This window comes from Aspergillus lentulus (genome assembly GCF_001445615.1).
Source record: "Aspergillus lentulus DNA, contig: Alt08, strain: IFM 54703, whole genome shotgun sequence".
NCBI lineage: Eukaryota > Fungi > Ascomycota > Eurotiomycetes > Eurotiales > Aspergillaceae > Aspergillus > Aspergillus lentulus.
Genome location: NW_028322118.1, coordinates 4,829,036 through 4,853,751, shown reverse-complemented (window position 1 = coordinate 4,853,751; position 24,716 = coordinate 4,829,036). Strand labels below are relative to the sequence as shown.

The 24,716-nt window shown below is 50.4% G+C and overlaps 9 protein-coding genes across 9 annotated transcripts; 2 read left to right on the top strand and 7 right to left on the bottom strand.

Moving 5' to 3' along the window:
* Positions 1 to 607: 607 nt before the first annotated feature.
* Positions 608 to 1,768, bottom strand: ALT_4776 (pectate lyase family protein; the record flags this gene model as incomplete). Its single annotated transcript, XM_033556898.2, has 5 exons — positions 608 to 1,072; positions 1,121 to 1,206; positions 1,253 to 1,338; positions 1,389 to 1,615; positions 1,667 to 1,768. 5 exons carry the CDS (start codon positions 1,766 to 1,768, stop codon positions 608 to 610), a joined length of 966 nt encoding a protein of 321 aa, XP_033412789.1.
* A 1,432-nt stretch (positions 1,769 to 3,200) lies between these two features.
* ALT_4775 (FAD-dependent oxidoreductase) lies at positions 3,201 to 4,578 on the bottom strand (the record flags this gene model as incomplete). Its single annotated transcript, XM_033556897.2, has 2 exons — positions 3,201 to 3,554; positions 3,604 to 4,578. The coding sequence occupies 2 exons, from the start codon at positions 4,576 to 4,578 to the stop codon at positions 3,201 to 3,203; spliced, it is 1,329 nt and encodes a 442-aa protein (XP_033412788.1).
* A 1,381-nt stretch (positions 4,579 to 5,959) lies between these two features.
* Positions 5,960 to 7,699, bottom strand: ALT_4774 (MFS transporter; the record flags this gene model as incomplete). The annotated part of the gene is made up of 6 exons (XM_033556896.2): positions 5,960 to 6,057; positions 6,108 to 6,281; positions 6,334 to 6,882; positions 6,938 to 7,222; positions 7,290 to 7,535; positions 7,603 to 7,699. 6 exons carry the CDS (start codon positions 7,697 to 7,699, stop codon positions 5,960 to 5,962), a joined length of 1,449 nt encoding a protein of 482 aa, XP_033412787.2.
* Positions 7,700 to 8,811: 1,112 nt separating this feature from the next.
* On the bottom strand, positions 8,812 to 9,198 carry ALT_4773 (nuclear transport factor 2 family protein; the record flags this gene model as incomplete). The annotated part of the gene is made up of 1 exon (XM_033556895.2): positions 8,812 to 9,198. The coding sequence occupies one exon, from the start codon at positions 9,196 to 9,198 to the stop codon at positions 8,812 to 8,814; it is 387 nt and encodes a 128-aa protein (XP_033412786.1).
* Positions 9,199 to 10,396: 1,198 nt separating this feature from the next.
* Positions 10,397 to 11,772, bottom strand: ALT_4772 (polysaccharide lyase family 1 protein; the record flags this gene model as incomplete). Its single annotated transcript, XM_033556894.1, has 6 exons — positions 10,397 to 10,735; positions 10,780 to 11,013; positions 11,063 to 11,159; positions 11,210 to 11,335; positions 11,380 to 11,523; positions 11,576 to 11,772. The coding sequence occupies 6 exons, from the start codon at positions 11,770 to 11,772 to the stop codon at positions 10,397 to 10,399; spliced, it is 1,137 nt and encodes a 378-aa protein (XP_033412785.1).
* Positions 11,773 to 13,125: 1,353 nt separating this feature from the next.
* ALT_4771 (ATP-binding protein) lies at positions 13,126 to 15,789 on the bottom strand (the record flags this gene model as incomplete). The annotated part of the gene is made up of 3 exons (XM_033556893.2): positions 13,126 to 13,970; positions 14,023 to 14,212; positions 14,260 to 15,789. 3 exons carry the CDS (start codon positions 15,787 to 15,789, stop codon positions 13,126 to 13,128), a joined length of 2,565 nt encoding a protein of 854 aa, XP_033412784.2.
* A 903-nt stretch (positions 15,790 to 16,692) lies between these two features.
* ALT_4770 (uncharacterized protein) lies at positions 16,693 to 17,689 on the top strand (the record flags this gene model as incomplete). The annotated part of the gene is made up of 2 exons (XM_033556892.2): positions 16,693 to 16,885; positions 16,944 to 17,689. The coding sequence occupies 2 exons, from the start codon at positions 16,693 to 16,695 to the stop codon at positions 17,687 to 17,689; spliced, it is 939 nt and encodes a 312-aa protein (XP_033412783.2).
* Positions 17,690 to 17,750: 61 nt separating this feature from the next.
* ALT_4769 (uncharacterized protein) lies at positions 17,751 to 18,872 on the bottom strand (the record flags this gene model as incomplete). The annotated part of the gene is made up of 1 exon (XM_033556891.2): positions 17,751 to 18,872. The coding sequence occupies one exon, from the start codon at positions 18,870 to 18,872 to the stop codon at positions 17,751 to 17,753; it is 1,122 nt and encodes a 373-aa protein (XP_033412782.2).
* Positions 18,873 to 23,172: 4,300 nt separating this feature from the next.
* On the top strand, positions 23,173 to 24,437 carry ALT_4768 (purine-nucleoside phosphorylase; the record flags this gene model as incomplete). Its single annotated transcript, XM_033556890.2, has 2 exons — positions 23,173 to 23,313; positions 23,370 to 24,437. 2 exons carry the CDS (start codon positions 23,173 to 23,175, stop codon positions 24,435 to 24,437), a joined length of 1,209 nt encoding a protein of 402 aa, XP_033412781.2.
* Positions 24,438 to 24,716: the final 279 nt, after the last annotated feature.

Here is a 24,716-nt window from a genome sequence, read left to right as displayed (position 1 = left end):
CATAGGGGACAGCTTGAGCGACAATCCGAAAGAGTTGAGACAGTCCTTTCATCCTTTAGATTGGGAAAAAGAAAAGCCTGTTGATAGATAAATCTAGGATAACGAAAGCTGGCTGTAGAGCAATGTAAGACTGCAATTACACGAGACCCATTTCCACCCGGCTCTCGCACGTATGGCCAATACTGTACGGGAGACAAGGTGTACGACACCGTCGCTCCGTCCGTCGAGGCCGTCAGCTGCATGGGAATGGTTGTCGTCTGCTCCGTGTTGTATGTGCACAAGCTGTTGCATGATATCACCAACGGGACCGATGTGGGGTGTGGCTGGAAGGATTCCGTGTTGTCAGGGGTATGTTTCGTTTCCTATAGTATCTAGTGAATAGCCGGAGAACTGACAGGGGTAGATGGGACCCGCGACGGGCTGGGCAGGCTAGGCTGAATTACCCACAATGAAGATGTTGTCCTTATAGTGTCCATAGAACAGAAATGTAAAAATCAAGCTAGTATGTAAAATTGGCAGGCGAAGGAGTGAAAGAAGTATCAACTATGTACAAGCAGCAAGCCATACCATTATCCACACCCATCTCAGCTATTCCATCTCGGCAGAACTAAAACTTCAGAGTCTGACCAGCCGTTCCAACAACGGCCGACTTGACCTTGCTGGATCCAACCAGAGAGTAAGAGTAGGGAACCGTGGTCAGGGTACCCTTCAGGGCAGTGTTCTTGGCGCCGCCAAAGTCATTGTCCTTCTCAACGGCGTAGCCGTCGTCAGTGGAGTAGAGGGCCTTGCTGGAGCCGACGAACTGGTTGGACTCGACGAGGACCTGGGCGCCGTCGCGGGTGTTGATGCCGTCGCTGACGTTCTCGAAGTAGCTGTTGTAGACGTGGCCGGTGCCGAAGCGGAGGGAGGGAGCACGGGAGTTGATGTTGCTCCAGTAGTTGTTGGCGTAGGTAACGCGCAGGTGGCCCTTGTCCTCGCCGCCGTTGTTGTCGGAGTGGCCGACCAGGGACGCCTTCCAGTGGTCGTGGATGTAGCTGTTGGAGATGGTCACGTAGTCGGCGGCGTGGGTGAGCTGCATTTGTCAGTATCGTCATTTCATTTCTGATTGACCAGCACGTACATCAATCAGACCATCGTAGTAGTCCTTGTCGTGGTCACGGTCAGAAGAGACATCGACGTGGTCAATCCAGACATTGTTGGAGTATTCTGTCATTAATTAGTCGAGTACATTGTCAAAAGAAGGGATACATACGAACGCCAATGGCATCTCCATTCTCAGCCAGAACCTTCTTGACTCCCAGGTTGCGGATGATCACGTTGGACTTCTCCTTGACCAGCCTGCTCTTCGTTAGTCATGCATGTCCCTATAGTGCAAAGGTTGTACGTACAGGCCGAATCCCTCGAGCACAGCACTGGAATCCTTGCCGATGATGCTGGTGTTGCTGCCAACCTTGACCTGCTTGGCGCTCTGGTTGATGGGGCCGCTGACATAGACCACCTTCTTAGCGTCACTGGAGACGGCAGCAGTGAAGGCTGCGTAGGAGGAGACGGTGGTCGTAGTACCGCCGGCACCGCCGGTGGTGCCTCCGTTCAAGCTGGCGTAACCAAAGGCAGCCTGTCACGTCAGCTTCTAGCCTCTGCTAACGGATTCCAGTAGAAGACATACATCGTTGGGGCCACGCTTCTGCAGTGAATCAATAGTAGCTGTAGGAGCAGCCAGGGCCAGTCCAGACAGACCACAGGCGACGAGAGTAGCAAGGAGCTTCATGATTGTTAAGTTGAAAGAAAAGCAAGTACCAGACTTGAGGAGCGAAGAGAATAAAGTGAAGGAAAGTAAGTGAAGAGAGCGGATAAGAATCAAGACCAAGCCTGTTGAGCCTACTGAAACAAACCCTCATCGCAGGCGGCATCAGAGAGCTTTATATACCCTAGGAGCCCCTGTACTGCCTATTCGGGGAATGCCCCCCATATATTTCCTAATCGGGCAGTGCACGCGTATATCTCAGACACACTGCTCAAACTGGAACACCAGGCCAGACACCCGTCCTCTTGGCGACCATTCTTGGCCACGGCACCTATCCAGAACCACTGTAATGGAAGAACCGTCTCCATAGGTGGACGGACTCCCCAGCGATCAGCGTCACACGACTCCAGATTCGGCCATGATGATGATATATTGCACAAGATAATTTCCGTCCGCTGAGACGCATCGCATTGTGTTTATCCCTGTCAAGCACAGCCGCCAAGTCCATCGCTGGCCGGCATATACCTTGAATAAGCTCCCACAGGGTCTGATCATCGTCGATGCAGAAGCCAAGGCTGGGGATTCAGCGGGGTAGAAGCGTCCGGACAGCGACGGAATGACGCTCGATGCCAGCGCACATGATGGAGGTATCCAGCATTGACGGCAACAACAAGTCCCCGAGTGTCTACGTAGAATATCCACAAATGACGGAGTGGTGTTTCAAAGCTTGTCCGGGCAGTTCATTGCCAAGAAAGCCGGGGTTTCAGCTGCCGTATTGGCATTTCGTGATAGGGGGCGTGCATGATGAAAGTTGACGCTGTTGAGAGATTTTCATCAGAGCAACAATATTTCCATCAATTGCTTTCAGCCCTCTCCGACATCCCCGGACAATGAGGCCATGACGAATCTGATCGTGACGAGATCGTCGTCCGAGGTTGTTGATCCGCAGAGTTGCGTCCCATGACCATCGTGATGATCAACGCGAGGGAATCTACGCGACAGGTGGAATTGGAATTGATGCAATATAGAGAGAATGTCCGACAATAAATGAATCCGCGGTCAATGCTGATGTCGACATCAGAGCTGTCCATATCAGAAGTGTGGAAGCGCCGCAGGATCCTGTAAGATTATGGATCAACAAGAAACAGGGGCTCTGCCAAGTGAAGCCCGAATCCGGATCCTGACTGTCCTGACTGACTCGTGGAAATTAGAAGAAATTTTTATCCTCTAGCGATGATGTGGTTGATCCTTAAGCGAATGGTACAATTATTCTTGCAACGCTCTCGTATACGTAAGATCGGAAATATGCAATCTATAGACACAACACTCAAAACAGCCGAATATGACGATGAGAATATCCAAATGTAGATCCCGCAATGCAATGCAATATGTTCCAATTGCCCATCCAAGGTATATGCAACACCAGTCGACAGAACTCCAGTCCCAATCCCACCCGCTACAAATGATAATCCTTTTCAAACGAATATAGCGACTCCTGCTCCTCCATTGGCATGGGAATGCTGATCTTGGTCGCGTCAAACTCCCACGCTGCCTCGCGAGCCTCCTTCGAATTGCGAATATAGAAAGGCAGCGTCCACTCGCGCAGCCGGCCCTCCAACAGACCCATGTCCTTGTGCTTCTCCCACATCCGCCGAGCGGACTTGAACGCTTCGTTGACCGTCTCCCGTCGGAGGTCTTCGTACGCTCTGAATGCCTCCGTGAGTGGTTCATCGCGGTATCGAGCCAGAATGCGAGAGAAGACAATCGCGTCATCGAGCGCATATGCGGCTGATTCATCGCGCGGGGGCATCTATACGAGGATTAGCTTGAGCACATATCCCTGACCTGAGAGAACATACCGCATGTGCTGCATCTCCCAGCAGGATCGCTCGCTGAGTATGCCACCGCCCGCCAGGCCGAACCTGGTACACCGGGTACAACATCCAGTCCGTCGGGGAATTGATCATCTCACGGATGCACGGGATCCCCGACTTCCCGAATCGATCCTGCATCTCCTCCTGCAGGGCTTTTCGAATGGCATGCTGCTTCCGCCAGTCCTGGCCGGCCTCGATGCGGAACCGCGGGAGCAGCTCCTCGGCGAACTGCACAATGGCCGCAAGGAAAATCTGCTCTTGCTCGCGGTCGCAGTAGCTCGCCAGCAGCGTGCCGTGCCGGGAGATGTTCATGGATGTCGATCGGAAGTGGGTGCGGGATTTGAGCGTCTTTGCGTCGACGACGCCCTGCAGGAACGAGATCCCCGTGTACTCGGACGGAGACTCGGGCGCGACCCATTGCGTCCGTGTTGCTGAGTGCACGCCATCACAGCCGAGGACGAGATCTCCCACTGCCGTCGTGCCGTCCTGGAAGTACAGGATGGCTTCGTCGGCGGTCTCTTCGCCCTTGAGTAATTTCTTGCCGAAGACGATCTCGATATTCCGGGTGCGCTCGACGACTGCTAGCATCGCTACCGAGAGGATAATCCGCATCACCCGTCGACCCTTGTATCCGCTGTACCCTTGGCCATGATGATCGGTAAAGTCGATAGACCCCAGCGATCTTCCCGACCGGCAGGAAAAGAATTGGATAGCATCGACGTCGGCTCCGCCTTCGACTCCCAAACGGTCCAATTCTGCGAGCACTCCGAGTTGGTCGAGGTGACGCTGAGCGACGGGAGTGAGGTTGATGGCGCCTCCCGAGGTGGAGAGGATGTCATGGCGTTCAAAGACGGTGATCTTCAGGCCTGGAACGTATGGGGTCAGCTCCTTTGAGATGGCCAGAGCACTAGCGATGCCCGCAATTCCGGCCCCAACGATTAGAATCCTTTGAGGAGGCATGGTGTGAGAGTATGACTATGGTATCGTACGATCGAATTGTCAAGAGTCAAACGTTAGCACTTAGAAGGGAAAAAAAAAAGATAAATCGAGACCCTCTAAGCGGGGCTGCCGTGATTCATATCCCGATTGCCATCCGACAACCGGACTAGAGAATATCAGATTTTCGTTGAGAAATAATGATTAGCCTCGTTGAGACTGAGTAGCTTTATCAAGTAGTGTAGCGTGGAAGTACGGAATAGCGTCACTCTCTCCACGGACAAAGAACCAAATCACAGCAGGTCAGTCAGCTTTGCCACAACGACCTCTGAAAAACTTCGAGACTATCTAGTCTAAGTCACGCAAAAGCTAGTCTAGAATCTAAAGACGATCTCGAAACCGGGGGAGCTTCCGTAGAGCGTCGGTGCGTCGGTGATCAAGGACAGGTCACATCCGCAGATATACAGCGTACACCAAACAATGGGACGGGTAAAAACCTAAAAGCTAATAGAAACCAAACTTATTTTCGGCCGGGAATGGAGACTTCTCGGGAAATTTACATCATAACCGCATCTGATGCTTTTGTGCAGTTCACTTCTCTGCATCCATGGGTTGACGAAATTTTCTTCAGGCACATGCGATATTGCCGGGATTCTCTTAGTACGAGATAGTTAGTACGACATAGTTCGTCTGTCATTCTGCCAGACTGAGTTAGCTACATAAACAGACCTCTTAGACTAGGAATATTGACCACTGACAGCACCCAAACGTGGCCGTTGACGGGGCAAAAGTTCGATGCGTCTTCTCCCGGCCGTTCCGGCCCACCCCCTAAGTCCACATTCCGTAGCGTGAAACAAGATTGGGGCAACTTTTCCTGTTTCTATCGATCTAAAGACCAGCAAACAGGATCAATAAAATCTGCGCCGAGTTGGTCCATGACCCGTCATTCATTTTCGTGGATTGATGCCGAGGCACCTACGGAACAGTCGAAGCCTCCAGGAAGGTATTCATCTATTCTACTCCATAGATACCTTAGTCTTCAGAGGACACAATGCTAGTCTCAGGCCTTAAGACTAAGACCCAATGGTCTTCTCCTTTCCTGTCCCTTCTTGTCTCTCAAAGGTTCGATAGACTAGATTGGGGAAGTCCGGAGGTTGTACCACCCCAACTTTATCAGTCAATGTAAGTCAAGTCATGTATCGTTCCTTGGTTCAGAGTCATCATGTCTATTCATGCTTCTATTTGGTTTTGAGCAGTCCCAATAACAAGCCAGACTTGATCCGTCGTTTATCATGCTGCAGGTCACCGACAAAGGAAGTCCACGGTGGAGCTCCATGCGATCTATCCACTTATCTGCTCCGCGTACGGATACTCTGTCTTTCTCACAGAATGACTACGACTTAAATCACGGAAGCGGGTCCGGTTCAAGGCCCCCGTGGTTTAGATGCGCCTTTGGCCTAAGGTTCCAGTAAGTGCTGACAGCGGAAGCGGCGCATAGTGCCGCTAAAGACAATTAGCAGTGCTCACACAGAGTACTCCATGTCATGACTTACCGATCGTACTGGTCATTTCGTAGTAACCAATATGCTCCGCCATATAGCCCGAAAGAATTGGTCCAAAGAAAGCTCCGATGGTCCAGCTCTGGCTGCAAATCGACATGGCCCTGGAGTATCCGCCATGGGGTCCGAATATGCCAGGATGCCGATTTTCAATTTCCTCAACGGTCGCTATCAAGATCAGGAGTTGCACCACTGCTGATGATGTTTCACGCTGACTTACCGGTAGCTTCAAGTACGCCAACCCCATTGAGTAGAACCGATACGATTCCCACGGCCGTCACGCCCATAGCGTAGATAATCTGCCCCCTCTGGCCTTCATTTGCCCATGGGAAACGGTCATCCCCTGGCATCCCTAGCAGCCACAGCAGAGGGGCCAGACCCAGAAAGCCAATCGTGGTGGGGATCCGTGTCCCGACGCGGTCCTTCAACCAGCCAACAGGCGGACTGAGCGCAATGCCGGGACCTTGCAAGGCCAGGAACATCAGTCCCGCGGGCATGCTATCCCAGTTGAACGCATCGCGGACGTGCAGGGGAAGAGTCGTGTCGAAGCTGGACATCAGTATCGCAAAGACAAAATAGCCCAGGACCCCGCCGACGAATCGACGGTGCCGAAACATGTACACGTAGTATTGTAGACCTGTCTTCTCTTCAACTGTCTCGGGTGCAGCCGTGGCGCGAGGGGCGGTTGATGTGTCGTTGTCTGGATGGAGGAGCGGCGAGTTTTCCTCGTGTGGGCCGTCATCCGCAGGGGAAGAATCCGATTGCTTCTCTGCAAACGAGCCTGATGAGACCTTGAAACATACAATCTCGGGTCCATCGCTTACCTCTCTTCCTCCGCGAACTCTCCAGCATCAATAAACGCAAAACAATATCCACAAGAAGGATCGCAAATGCACTAGCCCAAGCCGTCCAATAACCACCTATTTTAAACAGCACACCCGAGACCATCGGTCCCGCCGACATGCCTACAGCCGCCGCCACCGAGATGATCCCGTATATCATACCCAGACGCTTCGAGTCGACACTGTCGGCGATCGTCGCATACCCCACTACCCACATGAACGAGCTGGCGATAGCTTGAATAAATCGGCCGATGAAAATATGGACGACTACGAACCCCACTCCGGTCAGCCTGCGGTCGACGAATACCTCGCATTCGATGAACATATCACGCACCCGACGTTGCTAGCGCTAGATACACCGAGCCCAGGAGGGCGGCCACCAGCGCCGACAGCAACCAGACTCGCTTCGACGCCGACTTATCAGCATAGTGTCCAATGAACGGATTCAGCACGACGGCCACAGCGGCACTTTCGGACAGCAACGCAAAGCTGATGCGTTGTGTCAGCGAGGAGTCTAAACCGAGGCGATCTTCAACCACATATGGAAGAATCGGGACGAGGAAAGTATATAGAAATGTGTCTAGGTATTGATTGCGATGCGTTAGCTAGACTCAGAGCGCAATGATCAATGGATACGCCCAACCCACCCGTGAACAGGGCCATGGCCATCGCGGTGACGATGAACCATGAGGAGGAGCGCCATTCCTGGCCCCATTTGGCCTCACGGACGGAGGCGAGATTCATCATGAATCTTGTGAATGCGAGAGATAAGAGAAGAAATGGAAAGAGACATTGTCTGGAGATGACAGAAAATTCTGAGGATTAGCAAGTGACTGGGATGCAGCGCCGGTTCGTATTATGATAGCGAGTTGCTGGGGTTGGGCCCCACTCGATGTGCGAACAAGGGCTCCACTGCATAGTTAGTTTAATCAGTGCTTTCATCTCAATGGTCTCAAATAATCGGTGTGATTGTAATCGCACTACCCAAGCTGCCGGTTTGAACTTATGAGTCAATGACATTGGCTAACGTTGACCGATTGAGTCATCGATCAGCGCAAGAAAAGCCCCGCAGAAGCCTCGGTCGCTAACTACAAGATGGAAGTATGCTAAACATAGAGCTTTGATCTAATGCCCAAGGCATCAAATCAAGGCATCTGAAGGTCACCAGTTCGATCCCGGTCGTTGCATTTTTGTTTGGCTATTCTTTTCATATATCTCTCAGTTCTGCTTTTTTGGATGAGCATTTTGAGGGTAGTAGAGCAATGATATATTTTACGTACAATTGTGGGAAATGGCTGCAGGTATTATGCAATGATGGTCGCACAATCACATCATGTTGGTCTGATCACTGCCTATGCCATAACATCAATCCGCAGGTAATGCATAATCTTGATCTTCCAACATCAGATTTCTTCAATACGTAATAGAACAGAGACTGTGCCATGATTGATTCTGCTATTAAAGAATTATAAGTGTGCTTAATAGTCGATATTGGCGGAAGTACACCATCATATATATGTATATATATCATATATCTCGAGCGATTTCGATGACAAAGATCAATTGTCTATCATACTTCTACTGCTAGATTCCTGCAATATCAGACCTGGCTGGAGTTATCTGTATACACCTTCCTAGCTAGATAGTCTCATCTTTCTCTCACCCTCTGAAATACTTACGCCTGCTGCTCATGATGACCGGTTATAGAACTCTGTATTCGTAGCTCATCCAGCCATCAAACCACGAAAGAACATACATCGCTCACATTGTCGGTATCAAGCAATTATAATAACGTGAAGCATGACCTCAAAAATATAAGAAATAGAGAACTGCCCCGAAACCCTTCACGCTGAGCACTACACCAATGTCTCCTGGTGACAAATGATCCGCCATTCTCCATCCGAAGCCTGCTGCCACGTTGTCGAGCCATTTGCACGGTACGTCTTGTTCCCTCTGGTAGCCGTGACCCTGTATGTAACCGTACCCGCCATGAGATCGATGATGATCACCCGCACTTCGTCCAGAGAGTAGGTATCGAATCGGTGGAAGGGTGGCTTGACGGCATCCTTGACCTTGTTCTCGCCCTCCAGAGTTAAGATAGGTGTTTGAGGGAAGATCATGTTGACTTCTTGGTGGGAGAGTTTCTCAATGGCCGGCCCGGGGTCTGCTGAGGTCAAGGCCGTCCATAGAGCGCGCTCTTTGATGAGGAGGTCCTCGCGGATACGATCGTGCATGGAAGGCATGGTGACTGAGGGGTTTCACTGTAGACGAAGGGTCAACAATATGGACGTTAGAAACCATCGAGCAATCTGATACGTACACTCGCTGGGTGTTTCTAACAGGGCGATTAGATGAATCGGTATTTTGTTGAGTGGGAGTGAGGGGAGTGTGTTCCACGTCAACGCCTAAGTTGGGATGCTGTTAAGTATGGTTATTGTTCCTGAAGCCTGTCATCTAGTTCAACCGTTGGACAGTTCCATGGATATAAAAAGGGAGAGGGAGACATGGAGTGACGTCATGTGGCTTCTCCCCACGTGCATGACGTGGTGTCATCTCTGTTTCTTGTCTCCAGTGCTTTAGATTAAAAAGAACTCGCTGCGATCGAGCCGGATCTGCCATGATGAGCATTCAATCAGCATGTCAGAATTGGAGCTCCACATGCGTCATATCGGCCGGCTGGTCTTGTCCTGGTGGGACACGCCGTCATTACTCTATTGAGCCAAGCATTCGACCTAGTGGATGAGCCGTCACAATGCTTTTCAGATCTTAATGAAGATAGAGGCAATGTTATTAGATTAAGATCTCCAATCAGAGGACTTGCTCCTTGCGACCGCAATAGAACTATTACCTAGATTTGGTCAAGTCAGTCATGAAAACAAGAGCACCGCCACTGATAACGCTATCTTATCGCTGATAACGCCAAGAGGGGATGGAGGTGTCGACACAATGCTTCAACAACTGACCCAAAGGAAAGACGGAAGCACAGTCCCAAAGCTCCGGTTGTTCTCTGAGGGACAATACATTATTAAGGCTGTGATATTTGATGGTACTGTCGCTCCGTATCGATGGGTCAGGCGTCTGCGTCTCAACATCGCCGATCTTTCCGTCATATGCAGTGAAAAGGGACATTGTCAATCTGCAAGTGACACTACCATGGTCAAGCAATCGCCTAATATGTCCCCTTGTGGCTCGATTCTTGAAAAATCCCTCGCCGGTTACTCACCAGACTTCGGTCGTCCTCGCCGCTACGAGCCCCAGGCGAGTTCGAGGTTTGAAGACAGTATGCTTCATCCAAATACTTGTACGACATATGTATGGCTTCCTGACCGAAGAGCATTAGACATGTATAGCGCTAGATGTCACAGCTAAGGTACATAACCAGAGCGCAGCTCTCCAGGCCGCCGCCTCTTCATTCCCTCCGTCCAACAAACCACACCCAAACTAGAGCTTACCCTGTCCCGCACTCGAGGGAACGGTACTCTGCACCGCGGTATACGCCGACGCAGAGGCAATATTCTTGCCTGCGAAGTTAGACAGGAAACCCGTATCCGCCTGGCTGAAGGTCCCGGAGCTCCCAAATCCATTGACCTGGCACACATGTCCCAGGTAGGTCGAGCAGACCTTGTTCGTGGTGGCATCGGGCGAGGTAAACAACTGTCCATCAACGGGGCTTTCGACAATGGTATCAATGTTCTGGAAGACGTTGCCCTCAGCCAGAACATAGCCGCCAGATCCGATTTCGAAGGCGTGTCCGGTGGAGTCGTACCAGTAGTTGTTGACCTGAGCGGTTAGTTTGAGCTTGCAAAGTAAGGTGAGGGGCTTACTGCGTGGAGAAGGGTGTTGCCCTGGATCTTGGGACTGCGGCCGCTGAAATGGTAGATATAGTTGCCTTTCATGGTGACTAGATCGTTGGACCCGTCCAGGTAGATGCCCCAGTAGTGGTAGGTATCACAGGTGGCGGAGTAACTACTGACTCCATTGAAGTAGTTGTTGGAGATGGTCACCCGGTTGGAAGCACTAGTGCCGAGGACGAGATGCTGGCGGCCAATTCGCGCAGTCTACCATGCATCAGAATGAGCCAAACGTTATTGGACTTGGGGAGCTGACCGTAACGTGATCAATCCAAACCATGTCGGCATTGTTAATGGTGATTGCGTCACCTCCCCAGACGTACTTGGGGTTGATATCAGTGATAGCAATGTTTCTGCAAGTGTCAGTTATTTCCTTTTGACCACAAACTACGGGCAAACTGACTGGATGATAATGTTGCTTGCACCGCTGACAATCCGCAGACCCTTGCCCTTGATCACACCGCTGGACCCAGATCCGATCAGTGACTTGTTAGATTTGACGGTGATACCTAGGATACCGGCATTGTCACTGTAGTCGTTAGTTGTGCTCTTGAGAAACCCGGCCACACTCACTAGCTGACAGATACCGAGGGGGCATCAGGCTCATAGTTGGTACACCAGTCATTCTGGTTGATTGCCACCTGGCACGCAGAGGCAGTTCCCCAAGGCGCACAGCCAGTCCCTGTCGTCGTGCCTTCGGTACCGGTGAAGTCGAATCTGGTCAACAGTCAGCATCCACGTACAATGATGGTATATTCCCAGAACACACGTCTTGGTCAATACAATCACCCGAGCCTCACTGTCCCCAAGGTAGGACACAAGCTCGGCAGTAGTACTGGGGTAGACGGCCGTTGCACTCCCACCACCAGTGACGCCCTTGGCGAAACCCTCCGCAGCGCCGGAGACACTGACGGCGCTGGCGCTGGCGATGCAGCCTGCTATGGCAAGAAGATCCTGGTACTTCATCTTTGACTTGAACAAATTGAGTCTGTCTTATACCAAGCAGCAGTCCTCGACGTGTTTATATACTTGAGTCTGTTTGTATACTCGAGTGATGTTACCAAGCTTCTATCCGGGTGGAGATTCGGCACCCCACAGGATTACGCAGCCAATTCAGCCACAAACATATTAAAGCCATGCACCCCATGAAGAAAGCAATATGAGGATCTAGGGAAAGTCGCTCCGATTGGTGGACAGAGAAATAATCACGAGGGCAGCTCTTCATTCCATCCTCACATAGATTGCCTGCACTCCCTGTCTGCGAGGAATAACCCCGGATTCAGAAAAGGCCGAGGGATCGAGGTTATCTGATGACAGGAAGTGTGCCGGACTAATTATGTAGCAATAGGTTAATGCGCCAATTGAAGGCCGTAGACGAGGCCGTTATAGGGCTCATGACCGAGACTAACGGCAATGTCGGATTAAAGCCGAGCTCCATCAGATGATAGTTACGAAGAAAGCGTGGTTTGCAATAAAGGAGAGCTAAAGGCTGCAGGCTTTCTGCGCTTGATTGTCATTGTCCCACTTGTGGATAAACTCGTCCAGCACTAGTTTGAGCCATAATTTATTCGTGTTATGACGGCGACACTTCTCAAGCACTTTCTTCTCCAGGACACCGAGAAATTGACAAAATCACTCGCAAACCGAAGAGGCCCGAAGTGACTGCATCCTTCTCTCTGCAATTCCTATCAGCGAAGAAGACAGACGGCACATTGCTCTTATCCTCACCCCTTAATTAGTTTCTTCCTGGGAGAAGCCACTATATTCCTGCTTCATTTCCCTCTTACAACGAGCTCAAGCACAGAGGCTACTAGTGGTCATTTACGTCGAAGGGTATATCAGCAAAGAGCACAGCTTCTGAGGCCGCACTCCAATGCTTCGTATATTCAGCTTATCCTTGAACAAGTCTTCAAGCACGAATCATCAGACACGGAGATTAAGTCCCGGCTCTGATGGGTAAGTACACCAGTTAACCTTGACGCAGATATGGCTGCCTTCAACGGAGTGGAAGATGAGGAGGACGACGATACTCATACTCCCATGCCAGGCTATCTAGCACATCAAGGCAATAGTAGGTCAAGGGTTCATATATAAATCCGTAGATTTGCTCATCCCAACTTCTGATGTGCTCTGTACAAAAGGAGAGTAAGTACAAATCATGGTATAGTCCTCTATCCTGATGATACAGCCAGGGTGCGCGGGAACCAAATGGATGCATAGACATGCCGTTCTTTGGCTGATTATGTGCATGATCGTTTTCTCCTCAACGAGATATATGGGTTCCCAACCTCGAGTACGTCTGTTGGACACTGGATTGGCTTATCGAAGACCAGAGTCCCTGGCTATGGCATCATCCGTAAAGCCCTCCTTGACATCATAGAGATACTTATCAAATCGCCCAGCAACGTCGATGACGTGCTTCAGATCCGCATGTGTCATGTTCCTGCCCTTGAACTTGGCCAACTGGCGGGCAGTCGTTATGGCGTTACGAATCTGACGGCCATTCATTTCCTGCTCGGCTAGCTCGCTGATATAGCAGTCGATGTCGTCAAAGTCGATGTTAGGCTGCTCGAGTGTCCTCAAGCGATTGATCATGTTCCGCCAAATCTTGTGTCGTTGCGAGCGATTGAGGTTGGGATAGTGCAGGGAGACCTGAATGCGAGATTTGAATGCTTCATCGAATGTGCCCACACGGTTGGATGTTAGAATCAGAATACCATCGTAATATTCAAGAACACGCAAGAAAACAGTCACCAGTGCGTTGCGCTGCAGGTCCGACAACGTACGTTCTTGCAAGAACACGTCCGCCTCGTCCAGCAACACGACACAGTCCCAGATTTTGCCGAGATGGAGAGCAGATTCGAGGTACTTCTCCACATCTTCCGGTTGGGTGCCAATGTCGCCGCACGTTACCCGGTATAGAGGCTTCTCGGCCAGTTCAGCTACACTTTCGGCGGTAAATGTCTTGCCAGTCCCAGGTCCCCCGTGCAGAAGGATTGTCAGCCCGTTACCTTTGTCCTCAATCAAGTCGGTTCCTTTCTCGGCTACAAGCCGGTTCGTAATCAACGCCTGAACGAGTTCTTTGGTCTCCTGGTCAATGACGAGGCTTTCAAAGGCCTTTTTGTTCCATTCAACCTCTTGAATGAGGTCGACCTGCAGGTTGACTGTAAATCAAAATGAGCATGTAGCATCTGAGCCCAACAGAGGTTACCTTACCCCATTTTTTCCGGCGGAAATTGTATCCTACGATACGTGATGGGAATAGATAGATCTCCGGTGCCGATGGCGGGTCGTCAGCCTCCAGGCGCTCCGGTGGTATCTCTGTGCGCTTCTTGCGAACCAGGGGATGTTCGGGTGGATGCAGTTGCCGGTAGGTCGGGAAGTCAACCATGAACCTTTCGCTGTTCTGGATGACTATTAGAAATTATGCATAAAAGAATCTAGGTCACAAACATTGCTGAGTGACTCAATGTCGTCCCCTCCCCTGTAAGAAATAAATCTCTTCTTGCGACATGCCCAGCACGTCTTGCCTCGAAGTTCGAGTTTCTCTCTGATGTCCGAACTGGCGTGATCCAGTAGAGTCACCCTCAAGGCACTCAGTGCTACTTCCTCATCGGGATCTCTGGCATCGAGCTCAATGTCCAGATGGACAGTCTTCTGGTAGAAGACGCCATCGAATTCGTAGGACCAGGCTGACACTTCCCAAACCTTGTCAAAGCCGCCCACACCTTCCTTGGAGCCAGTATCCCTCAATGTGACTTTACTTTTAGCCCAAGATGTAGCCTGATAGGCTTGCAGCAGACTCGTTTCCTGACATACGAGGGGATCACCTGGCCTGACCAGGTACTTCATCGTTCGACAAGATACGACTCCTCTCTCGATCTGGTCATTCACATGTGCATATTCTTTCTCGTAATTGGCATTCACCCACTCTCCAAATAACTCGACCAGGGCTCTCTGATGAGACGGAAGTACTTGCAAGACAGAGTCATACGATGAACGAGTGCTGTACCAAAACAGGTAGGGGGAAGGAATTTCCCCCATAACATCGAACAACGGGAAAAGTTGCTCAAAGTCCGGCTGTTTGCTCAAATAATTCTGAACCGCTCGTCTCATTTCATCAGAAGCAAACAAGACGGTTTCGGCCTCAGGACCTGGCAGAATGGGAGTTTCTGTCCGGTCGTCCACCGTCACGACGGTATAGCTCTGGAAAATAACGAAAGCAAGATTGCTGCTTCGTTTCAAGTACTCCGTCTCCTTCATTGATAGCGAACCTCCTTTTAGAGTGTACCGATTACCTTCCACGGAATGTTCCCGCATCCATGAGGGTGGCTTGAAGAAGATTTTATCATCGCCCTTGAATCGATACACAATCTGGAAAAAGGGCCGTCCTCGATGAATTGAATCCGGATCAATCCAGCTCTTCAGTATTATGTTCTCCTGTTCGAGTGCCTGGATGCGGTTTGTAAGCAATTGGTAGTGTCCCATTGATCCAGTGGGCACCTCCTCTTCGTTGTTCCTAGCACTGGGGAACTCTTGATCCTCGATTTCTGAGCGATTCGAAACTTGAGCGATTCTTTGTGCAGGCCCAAAATCAGAGATCCCCCGGTCCTTTGAATTTGACTTTTCCTTTCCTGTCCACTTTAAATGCGCCTCGAGATCTTTTTCAGGCAACTTTCTTTGAGAAGAAGAGGGACCCAGTGGACTCATATGCTCCATTGGGTTGAAGTAAGGTAGATCGCGCTCCGCGATGGACTTCTTTGTCTGGTCGGAAGAATCTCGAGCGACTTGTGGAAGGACAATGGCCAGCTGTTTTGCTCTCCAGCCGCTTTCACTCGTTCTATCCTCGGATATGGTGGTATGCTTCCAGAGGTTCAGGGGGTTGTTGTTCAGGCTTCCTTGTACCAACACACCCCTAAAATCATGGATCTGTTCTTTGTCTTCGCCTTCTTCGCTGTACTCTGATAATTCTTCCTCTTCCATTTCCTCTTCGTCTTCCTCTTTATTGTCTGGGCTTCCTGGTACGATCCCTCTAGTCTCCTCGAGTGAATCTAGGTCTAGTGTAGCTCCGCCGTCGCCGGATGTCGCATTGATTTTCTGATACTCCCTCTCTCTCTCTCGCAGGGTGACTTATCTTTCCCCTCTTTTCGGTCAGTAGCTCAGTTGTTGAAGGGATGCGCTCGGCCGGAAGACGATGGTCTGCCGACCCACGAGACGACCTGGCAAGGCCACCAGGGGCATACCGCAGAAAATCCGACCGAGAATGCGATGGTCGAGACATGCAGAGTCAGACTCTGCCCCACGAGCTCGTGGAAAGTTATTTCCAGTAGGAAGCAGGGGTATGGAAAGCTGTGCTGATCAAGTTTCCGCAGTGTCCAGACTTCAGGTAGACGATAGAACTTCGAGAGCGGAACGAGGGGCTGGCTGCAGTAAGCGCCCGACTGGCGATCTGAATGAAAAGGAAAGCAGCCACAAAGTGAGGCTAATTCATTCGCCCTCATTGGTCACTGACTCCCTCTCTGCATGAGATCGCCTATCACATTGGCCGGAACGGGAAAGCAAGGGTGACCACGTCAGCCTGACTGCAATCGATTGCCTGTGCACATACCGAAGTGGACTGACTTCGAGATATAGCCACGATTGCCGAATTGTCCACCTAGTTCTGCCTCTTTTCAACCTAATGAGTCCATGCGCTGTCCTATATGGCGGACGGCGTTGCAATCCATACTCACGATGTTCGAAACCTGGTCAACGGGAATGTCGTGGGAGATCAGATTGGAGGAGATCAAGTTGCGGGCAACAAGGTGACTTACTCGGGATCCTGCATTGAAAATAGGGTCACGGTCATCATCTAATGTCCCAGCCCTCTGACAGATCACGCTTGAAATGCGCAATATCATTTTCGATCCCGCGATCGTAAGCCAGCTCGGATTAAAGGATTCGGACAGCAGTATCTCCAAAGACCTTCAGAGAATCTGTCAACTGGTCTCGATTATGATTCTCACAGAGACTGAGGGAAACCTTTCGAAGTCACCGCACACCGTTGTCGGGCTACCGGAAACGAGACGCGCCCTCGAAGGTGGGTGTTTCGACTGACCGATTACCCGACTGACCGTTGATTCATTTGATATCAACAGAATTCCACACGTTACGCTACACCGGCACGTTCGACACGAGCAAAGGAGGTCCCGGCGTCAATCTCTCTGATATACTTCCATCCTTAACCATACCGACCCTGGCTGATCCGGAAGCTACTCTCCGCTACTATGCCATAATGTGCAAAATTCGACGGCAGAAGGAAGGCGATACAACCTGTTCTCTACGACGATCTCGGCGACTGCAGGGCTGGGCAGCAGAGACTCGTTCATCGCTGCTCCTTGTCAAAGGCTCCTTTCCTACCCGTCATCTGCTCAGAGACTTAGCTGCAGACATGATATGTCTGCTCCGGAAAGAGAAGAGTATTGTTGCTTGGGTCCTTCAGGCCAAGAGTCAGCAACAGCATGCGCATGGTGTCGTGGATATCTTGAAAGAGCTTGTCTCCCAGATCCTCCAGCAGAACCCAGCGACGTTCACCGAACGCAGGGCTTCACTAACCGCGAGGAGAATTCGGGATGCATCTACTGCGGAAGACTGGTGCAGCGTATTGGGCTCAGTCCTAGGAGGTATAAACGAGATCTACCTGGTGATCGACACGGAGGCTTTTGCGGACCAGGCAAAGGAGTATGGATGGTCTTGTCACTTCGCCAGTTTATTCAACGAGTTACAGGCGCGTCGGATCACCACCACTGTAAAGGTCATGTTTATCAGCTGTCGTAAACCCGTAATCAGACAATTTCAGACCGATTGTGGGACGGTGATCGACGCTGGCCGATCCTGTAGATAGTGTGCATTGTTCATACTTCATTCGAGACTCTCAATACATGGCCAATCTCTCTCCATGATGATTACCATCTTTCACCCCACAGTATCTTGTCCCCATTGACTTTGTCTCCAGCGACAAAATCGCCAGACACGGATCCATTGATGAAATTCCCGGCATTTCCCATGAGTATCTTGGTAGATCCTCGCGGCGGAGCATGGTTGTTTCCCTCCCTGGCCCGTGGCACTGACACTCTTTCCAAAGGTGGGATAATAGACAGCAACTCCTTTGCATATGCAGCGGCCGTCGCAGCAGCATAAGGCTGCCATCTTTTGTTCTTATGTGAATCCGCATAGTCGCAGATGCCCCGTATAACCAGACACGGAAACGACTCCATCAACCCAGCAGCCTCCATCTCCACGCACTTCACATCCAACTCGTCTCTGAGCATATCTCTCACTCGACCGTCCTTGATAACCGCATTCGACGATCCAATCGTCCCATAATGCACCACCGGGCTGAGATGCAGCCTGCTCTCCCGCTCAACGATCTCGCCGGGATCACAGCCCCGGCAGTCCTTCCCACCAGCATGCTCAAACTCCGCCCGGAAGAGCACATCATTCTCCGCGCCTTGGCACGTATAACCCCCCTCTTTCATCTTCGGATACCGTTCAACCATTTCCTGCAAATACCTCGGAATCTCACTCTCCACCCGCCGATGGCGCGCCTCCAGCCTCGCAACCGCCCCCAGCAGCACATCCGGCGGCCGCTGAAGCGCCCCCGTCCGCTCAAATCGACTGTGACTGTCTGGAAGTGCCTTGCCCCGATCAAACTGCACCACCCCGCCCCATCGTCCCGACGGTTTACTAACAACCACATCCCCAAGCCGGATATCGATGCCCTCGCACAAGTCTGGAACCCCGCCGCCGATGCCGACGAGGAGAGCAAACCGCACGCCCGGAAAGTCGTTCACCAGCTGCGTGGCGACCGACGCGGCGCTGTTGTTCCCGATCCCGGGCATGGCTGCGATGGCGACATTGTGGGCGCCTATGCGGCCCAGCGTGTAGCTGTTTTTGTCGTGGCTGGTGGGGAGGCTGGGGTGGGGTTCGTCGAGGAGGGCCTCGAGGGGCGCTTGTTCGACGCCCATGGGGCAGAGGCAGGCGATTGTGTAGTCGTGCCGGATGGGATGGGGTGTGTCCATTGACATTCTGAGGTGGTTGGTGTTCTTGGATGATTATTTCGTATAGTTGTTGAGGAGGACTTTATGAGCTGTTAGTCTGGGTACTGATGCAGCGGCTAGGTAAAGGCATCGCTCAGCCTTGTCGGGTGAGGCTACGGCGAATGAGACTCAAGAGACAAGGCTATGCAACGGCAAATGTGTATTCATTGGCTATCAGATTGACTGTGAAAAGGTATCCCTAGATAATGGAAGTATGATTTTCGTTTCCCATTGATAGACGGGGCATTACCAGGTCTACCTGTAGCAAGACAAAATTGGCTCTATATCCGAAAAGGAGCCTAAAAAGATTGATCCATCTAGCCATGTTATACATTGAATATTTCCTCGAATATGCCAAATCAATCGGGCTATTTTTCCATTCATTCTGACTTGCCGCCTGCGCCATCAAGGCAGCACCAACTCCGGACCCGTCCTCTGCAAGACCTATGCAGATTCTCCACTCACCTGCCTATCCGATTTTGGGTACATCACGCATTGTGCTACATATCTCGGCCTCAAAGCCCAGGTAGAATTCAATCGGTGAGCCATTAGCTCCGATATTTATGATGTCCTCATATGGATTGGTCTTAGGGTCTGTATCACATGATAGAGGTTTACTGGCTGCTGAGCTTATTCTAATGCAACTCAAGAATCAGCGCTAGCAGGGAGTCACAACGTGCTGGAAGCGGTTAGACTTGCTAATGGGGACGGACACCATCTAGCTTAAGCAGTTGTGGGAAATAAGGCGCCTACTTTGGATGATGATGGCTGCTAGGGATGAGTCTACTAGACATGCCGCTTATCACGCAATGGATGTGGCCAGCAGTCATACAGCCTGCACATCGACATGGTTGACATTCTCAGCGGCCAATGCATGCTAGATGAACTGTTTTAGCACTGTTAATATTAGTAGGATTGACTAAGGCGCAGACCAGATAGATAGGGACAATCAATGCCGCCTGGCTGGAAGACCTTTCAGCTCTTGTCGACCTTCATGTCAAACGCACCTATCTGCAGTAGTCGTACTATCCCCAGCCAAAGAAACCCCCCAAGATACAAGCCCGAAACCCTGACCGCTCATCTAAGTACATTCTTTATTCTTTATTTTACACTAAATATGGAGGTCTCATAAACCACACAATATCAGGCACACGAGACTTGAGAGATTTAGTTAACCAATCTGCCTCTGAGACCATCTTGCATGGCCTTTAAATGGTCCCAGCTCAGGCTGTCCTCATCCAGACTCCATGCTATTACTCCACCCAGTTTCTTAGCACTCATAATTTCATTGAATTTTTTAGTAATCAAGGTAGGTGTATCCTAAGACTGGAAAAAGCTGGCCTGCTTGTTCTAGTAGTACTTCCTGCTGGCTTACTTATCTGTCTTACCATACTTGAGAGCACGGCGCTATGATTTAATGACTGAGATGTCCTTGCACTCACTATAGTTAGAGAGATAGCCTGCTTAGTAGAAGTTATTACTAGTACTACTGACTAAGCCTAGTTTGTATTATTCAGAAAGGAGAAGAGCAAGCATACTAATTATCATACTGGCTGCAGTATGAACTAGCAGGGTATTTGGTCCCCTTAGAAAAGCTATAGGTTCTATCGATAGAGACTTTCAAGTTACCTAGAGCAGCTGCTATTGTGCTTTTCTTAAAGGTTAAGGCTCCTGATGTGCCTGTATCTAAACTATTAGGGTTCTCCAGGGCCAAAACCCCACATCTAATTGGGTGTTTATTGCAGTTAGAGTTGGGGTTGGTCATGAACTACTTAGTGTAATATGTGAATCCCAGGTTGATCTTAGCAGTGTCAAGACCGATCTCTTTATACGTCTCGCTATCGTTTGACCAGCTAAATAGCAATCTGAGTGTTGATTGAAGATACTTGTGCTGGTATCCTGTATGATCCGATGACGGACCCTACCATCCAGCGGATCTGAATGACAATACTCTCGCACAGGGAATCAATTTGGGAAGGCCATTCAGGCCCTGGGGAAACCAGAGCATTTGACTGCATTTGCTTGTGATAGTCCCATATGTGCTTGAGCTACATTAAAACCACGGCCCATGGCTGCAGCTTTCGATGGAGCTTATGATGTGCCTCATGAAGTTGTAGACTAGGGTTAGTGATCCGCTCCCCGTCTACAGTCATTCATTGGCCCTGGTTTCCACTCTGAGTCAGGCATGATTGACGGCTTATGCATTGTTACAGTGATGTCATTGCGGATTGTGAAGACCTCTCCTGCGGTCTAACTGTTACTCTAAGGCATGACTGTTGAGGCAGCTTCATTGAACTTAGTTAGGAGTTGACACTACAGCACCTGACAACTGATAATCACAGATCTCAAATTCTAATGAATATGTCGTGAATGTGGTTCCTCCAGGGCGCTTGGTCCATATATTTGCCAGGCTGTCTACAGTGTGCCTGCAGTCATGGTAATTAGCCATAATAGCAACTTTCGCAAGTGTTTCAAGCTTAAGCTTTCATAATGCTATATGCAGTAGTTTGAAATATTATTGACAGGTCTTCTAGAGAACCTGTGTGCTCTAGGCTCTTAAAGTTTAGAATAACTTACACTGAGCCTGTAAGGGGTTGCTTAGCTCCTGAGATGATAGCACCCTGCTAGTAGCATTGGGGTTATGGGTGATACAAATAGATAGATGGCATGGTTTAATAAAAGATTAGCATTATTATTCTTTCTTGCAAGGAAGTTGCGTGCTTTAGAATTCAGGCCCTCTAAGGGGCTTGCCCTAGACCTATTAATATCCAACCTTTTCCTTTTAATGCTATCTACTAACTTAGATTCCTTACTAATGGTACTTGATATTTGCTCTAGCCCTATGAGAAATAACTGCGCATGACCTAGTTCAACTGTGATAATGTGTAAATGTAACTGGCATTGCTCAATATAGTAAACCCTGTTCAGTGATATTCTTCATCTAAAATGAGAAACCTCAAGCATTCTATGACAGGTTTGTGCAGAGAAGCTGTGCTGCATCCACTCCTCCCAAGAGAGAGGACTGAACTCAGGAATGTTCAGACTGTGGCTAAGAAAAGGAAGCCCTTCCTCGAAGCTATTGGAACCCAACTTTGTGATGGCTTTCGAAAAAGAACTAAAGCACTGAGCAATGACCTATGGAGAGGACGACCCACGCACTGAGCGATGGCGCATTTTTTCCCAAACTGTCTGGCTGGCCGCGCGCACTTCCGTGAAGGGGCCTGCCTCGTCCTCTACATCTAGCACAACTACCTCTAGTGGGCCATCCAGTCCTACCCAGACAGGGGTGGCATCCAACTGAACGCCTGGTATACTGTAGCTGATGGCGGCTCTTGCGGCGCAATTGAGACGCAGTTCGGGGTCATGTTTGCGCGGCCATATGGATGGAATCCGGCTATTGGCTCAGATTGTCAGTATTTGCTGGTTGGATATGCTGTTTGCGCCAGTGTCTCTTTGTAATAGTAAGGTTAATGCAACGATGAGGAGTTGGAGGTGCACGGGGGGAGGAAGCCAAGTCAGATCTATAAAGTAGATGTTAAGAGTCCTTATCAGTGGACTTCTGGTTCCTTTCTTTTAATATACCTGTAGGTCCATACTGCTTCATATGCTTAAGAATGATGTTCATCATCCACTCAAGGCGAGGATTAGCAAATCTAATCCAAGTATGGAGCACAAATTCTTATTACCAGGCATTAATTAGAGCTTGCAATAGTTATTTACATGAAATCAGTATATATCTAGGTCTGGATCTGCTCCTACTGGTGCAAGATAGTTAAAATAAGTTATTATCGCTAGAGTTACCTCACTCTTAGAGCCAGATAGATTAAGTATTTTTGCAGGACTAAGGAGAGATAAGTTTTCGTCCTGATATCTCGTTGATTAGCTGAGTTATCTATCTTCAGTCATGAATCATGATAAATGCCGTTCGCATACCGGCGGGTGCCGTGCTATTCCCCACTCTTTCAAAGTAAAAAGCCAATTGAAGATCTGACTGATACGAAGATAAGCACACCCTAGATGGTGATTCCACCGACGATCCGACCCAGAAGCACGAGAGAATGGATTCCGTTGAGTAATGGCGTCCGCTAACAATGCAGATCTCTCTGAAAAAGTCGCGATAGTGGAATCGGGCCCACCGTCCTGGTCCGAGATCCATGAAAGGCTCATGTCGCGCAATTTCCACTGCAGAATTTGCAGCTATATAACCGAGTGGGATGCCGTGACGGGTTGGTTCTCAGTGCAGTACGAAAGAGTGACGACGAAGTTCAGACCGGGCGACGGCCTCAAAATGCATCTAGTCAAGTCAATTGCGACGGGATTGCTGCTTGCTGGCTGTGTGCTGGCATCAGCAGTCCCTAAGCCAGCACCAGCACCAGTAGCCCACCATCCCTCGTATAAGATCGCGCCCAAGGTGTTCATCGTCTCTATGGTATGTCTACGTATTTCTATCCGGGTTGTAAGGATGACGGCTGCTCACATGCGCAGTTCAAACCTGAAGCTGCTGTCTGGTGGAACATACCCGAGTTCGATCTCTTCGCGCACAACATCACCGTGCCTGGTGCTTCACCCGTCTATCCCGACGTCTACTGCACCGCCGACTACAGCATCTGCCAGCTCATCACCGGCGAAGGCGAAATCAACGCAGCCATCACCGTCTCCTCCATCGCCTTCTCCCCCCTCTTCGACCTCACACACACCTACTTCCTGATCGCAGGCATCGCCGGCGTCAACCCCAAGGTCGCCACCATCGGCGGCGTCACCTTCGCCCGGTACGCCGTGCAGGTCGCCCTGCAGTACGAGATCGACATCCGCGACCTCGGACCAAACTACACTTCCCCCTACATCCCGCAGGGCGCCTACGCACCCGACCAATACCCAGCCAGCATCTACGGCACCGAAGTCTTCGAAGTCAACGCCGAGCTGCGCTCCCTAGCCGCCTCCTTCGCCCGCACGGCGCAGCTGGCCGACTCCGACACATCCAAGGCCTACCGCGCCAAGTACGTCACAGACAATGGCACCTACGCAGCGGGCACCCAAGCCCCCTCCGTCGTGGAGTGCGACGTCACCACAAGCGACGTCTACTTCAGCGGAAAGATCCTCGACGACATCTTCGACAATACCATTAGAGTTCTGACGAACGGGACAGGCGTGTACTGCAGCACCGCGCAGGAAGACAACGCGACACTCGAGGCGCTGTTGCGTGCGGCGTCGCACAAGCGCGTGGATTTCTCCCGGATTATCGTCATGCGCACGGCGTCTGACTTTGAGAGGCCGTATCCTGGTCAATCGGCGATTGATAATCTGCTGTATGCGGACCAGGGCGCGTTTGGGCCTGCGCTGCAGAATATCTACAATGCTGGGATTAAGGTTGTGCAGGGTATTCTGGACGGTTGGAATAAGACTTTTGCGGCTGGTGTTAAGCCAAGTAATTATATTGGCGATGAGTTTGGGACGTTGGGCGGGAAGCCGGATTTTGGGCCGGGGACGACGATTGCTCGGCAAGAGACGAGTGCGTTGAAGAAGAGGGGAGTGGCTAAGCAGAGACGGTTGTAGGCTGGTCTTCTATGCTGACATATATCATTTATCATCTAGACTTATATCTGCTGTGAATAGAAACCCTATTTTGGCAACTCCTCCTCGCATCAGCTTGTATGATAGCTACATATGAATCACAAAATTTCTTTGTAGCCTGTCGGCGCATACAATGCCGGATCTCTGTACCATTTCTTCGAAGCGGTCCATGATGTCCTGGTAGAGAGGACCATGGTGCTTTAGAAGAGTCAAAGAAGCTACTGCAATCCTGACGAATTCAAGCTTATGTCCATGAAGGAA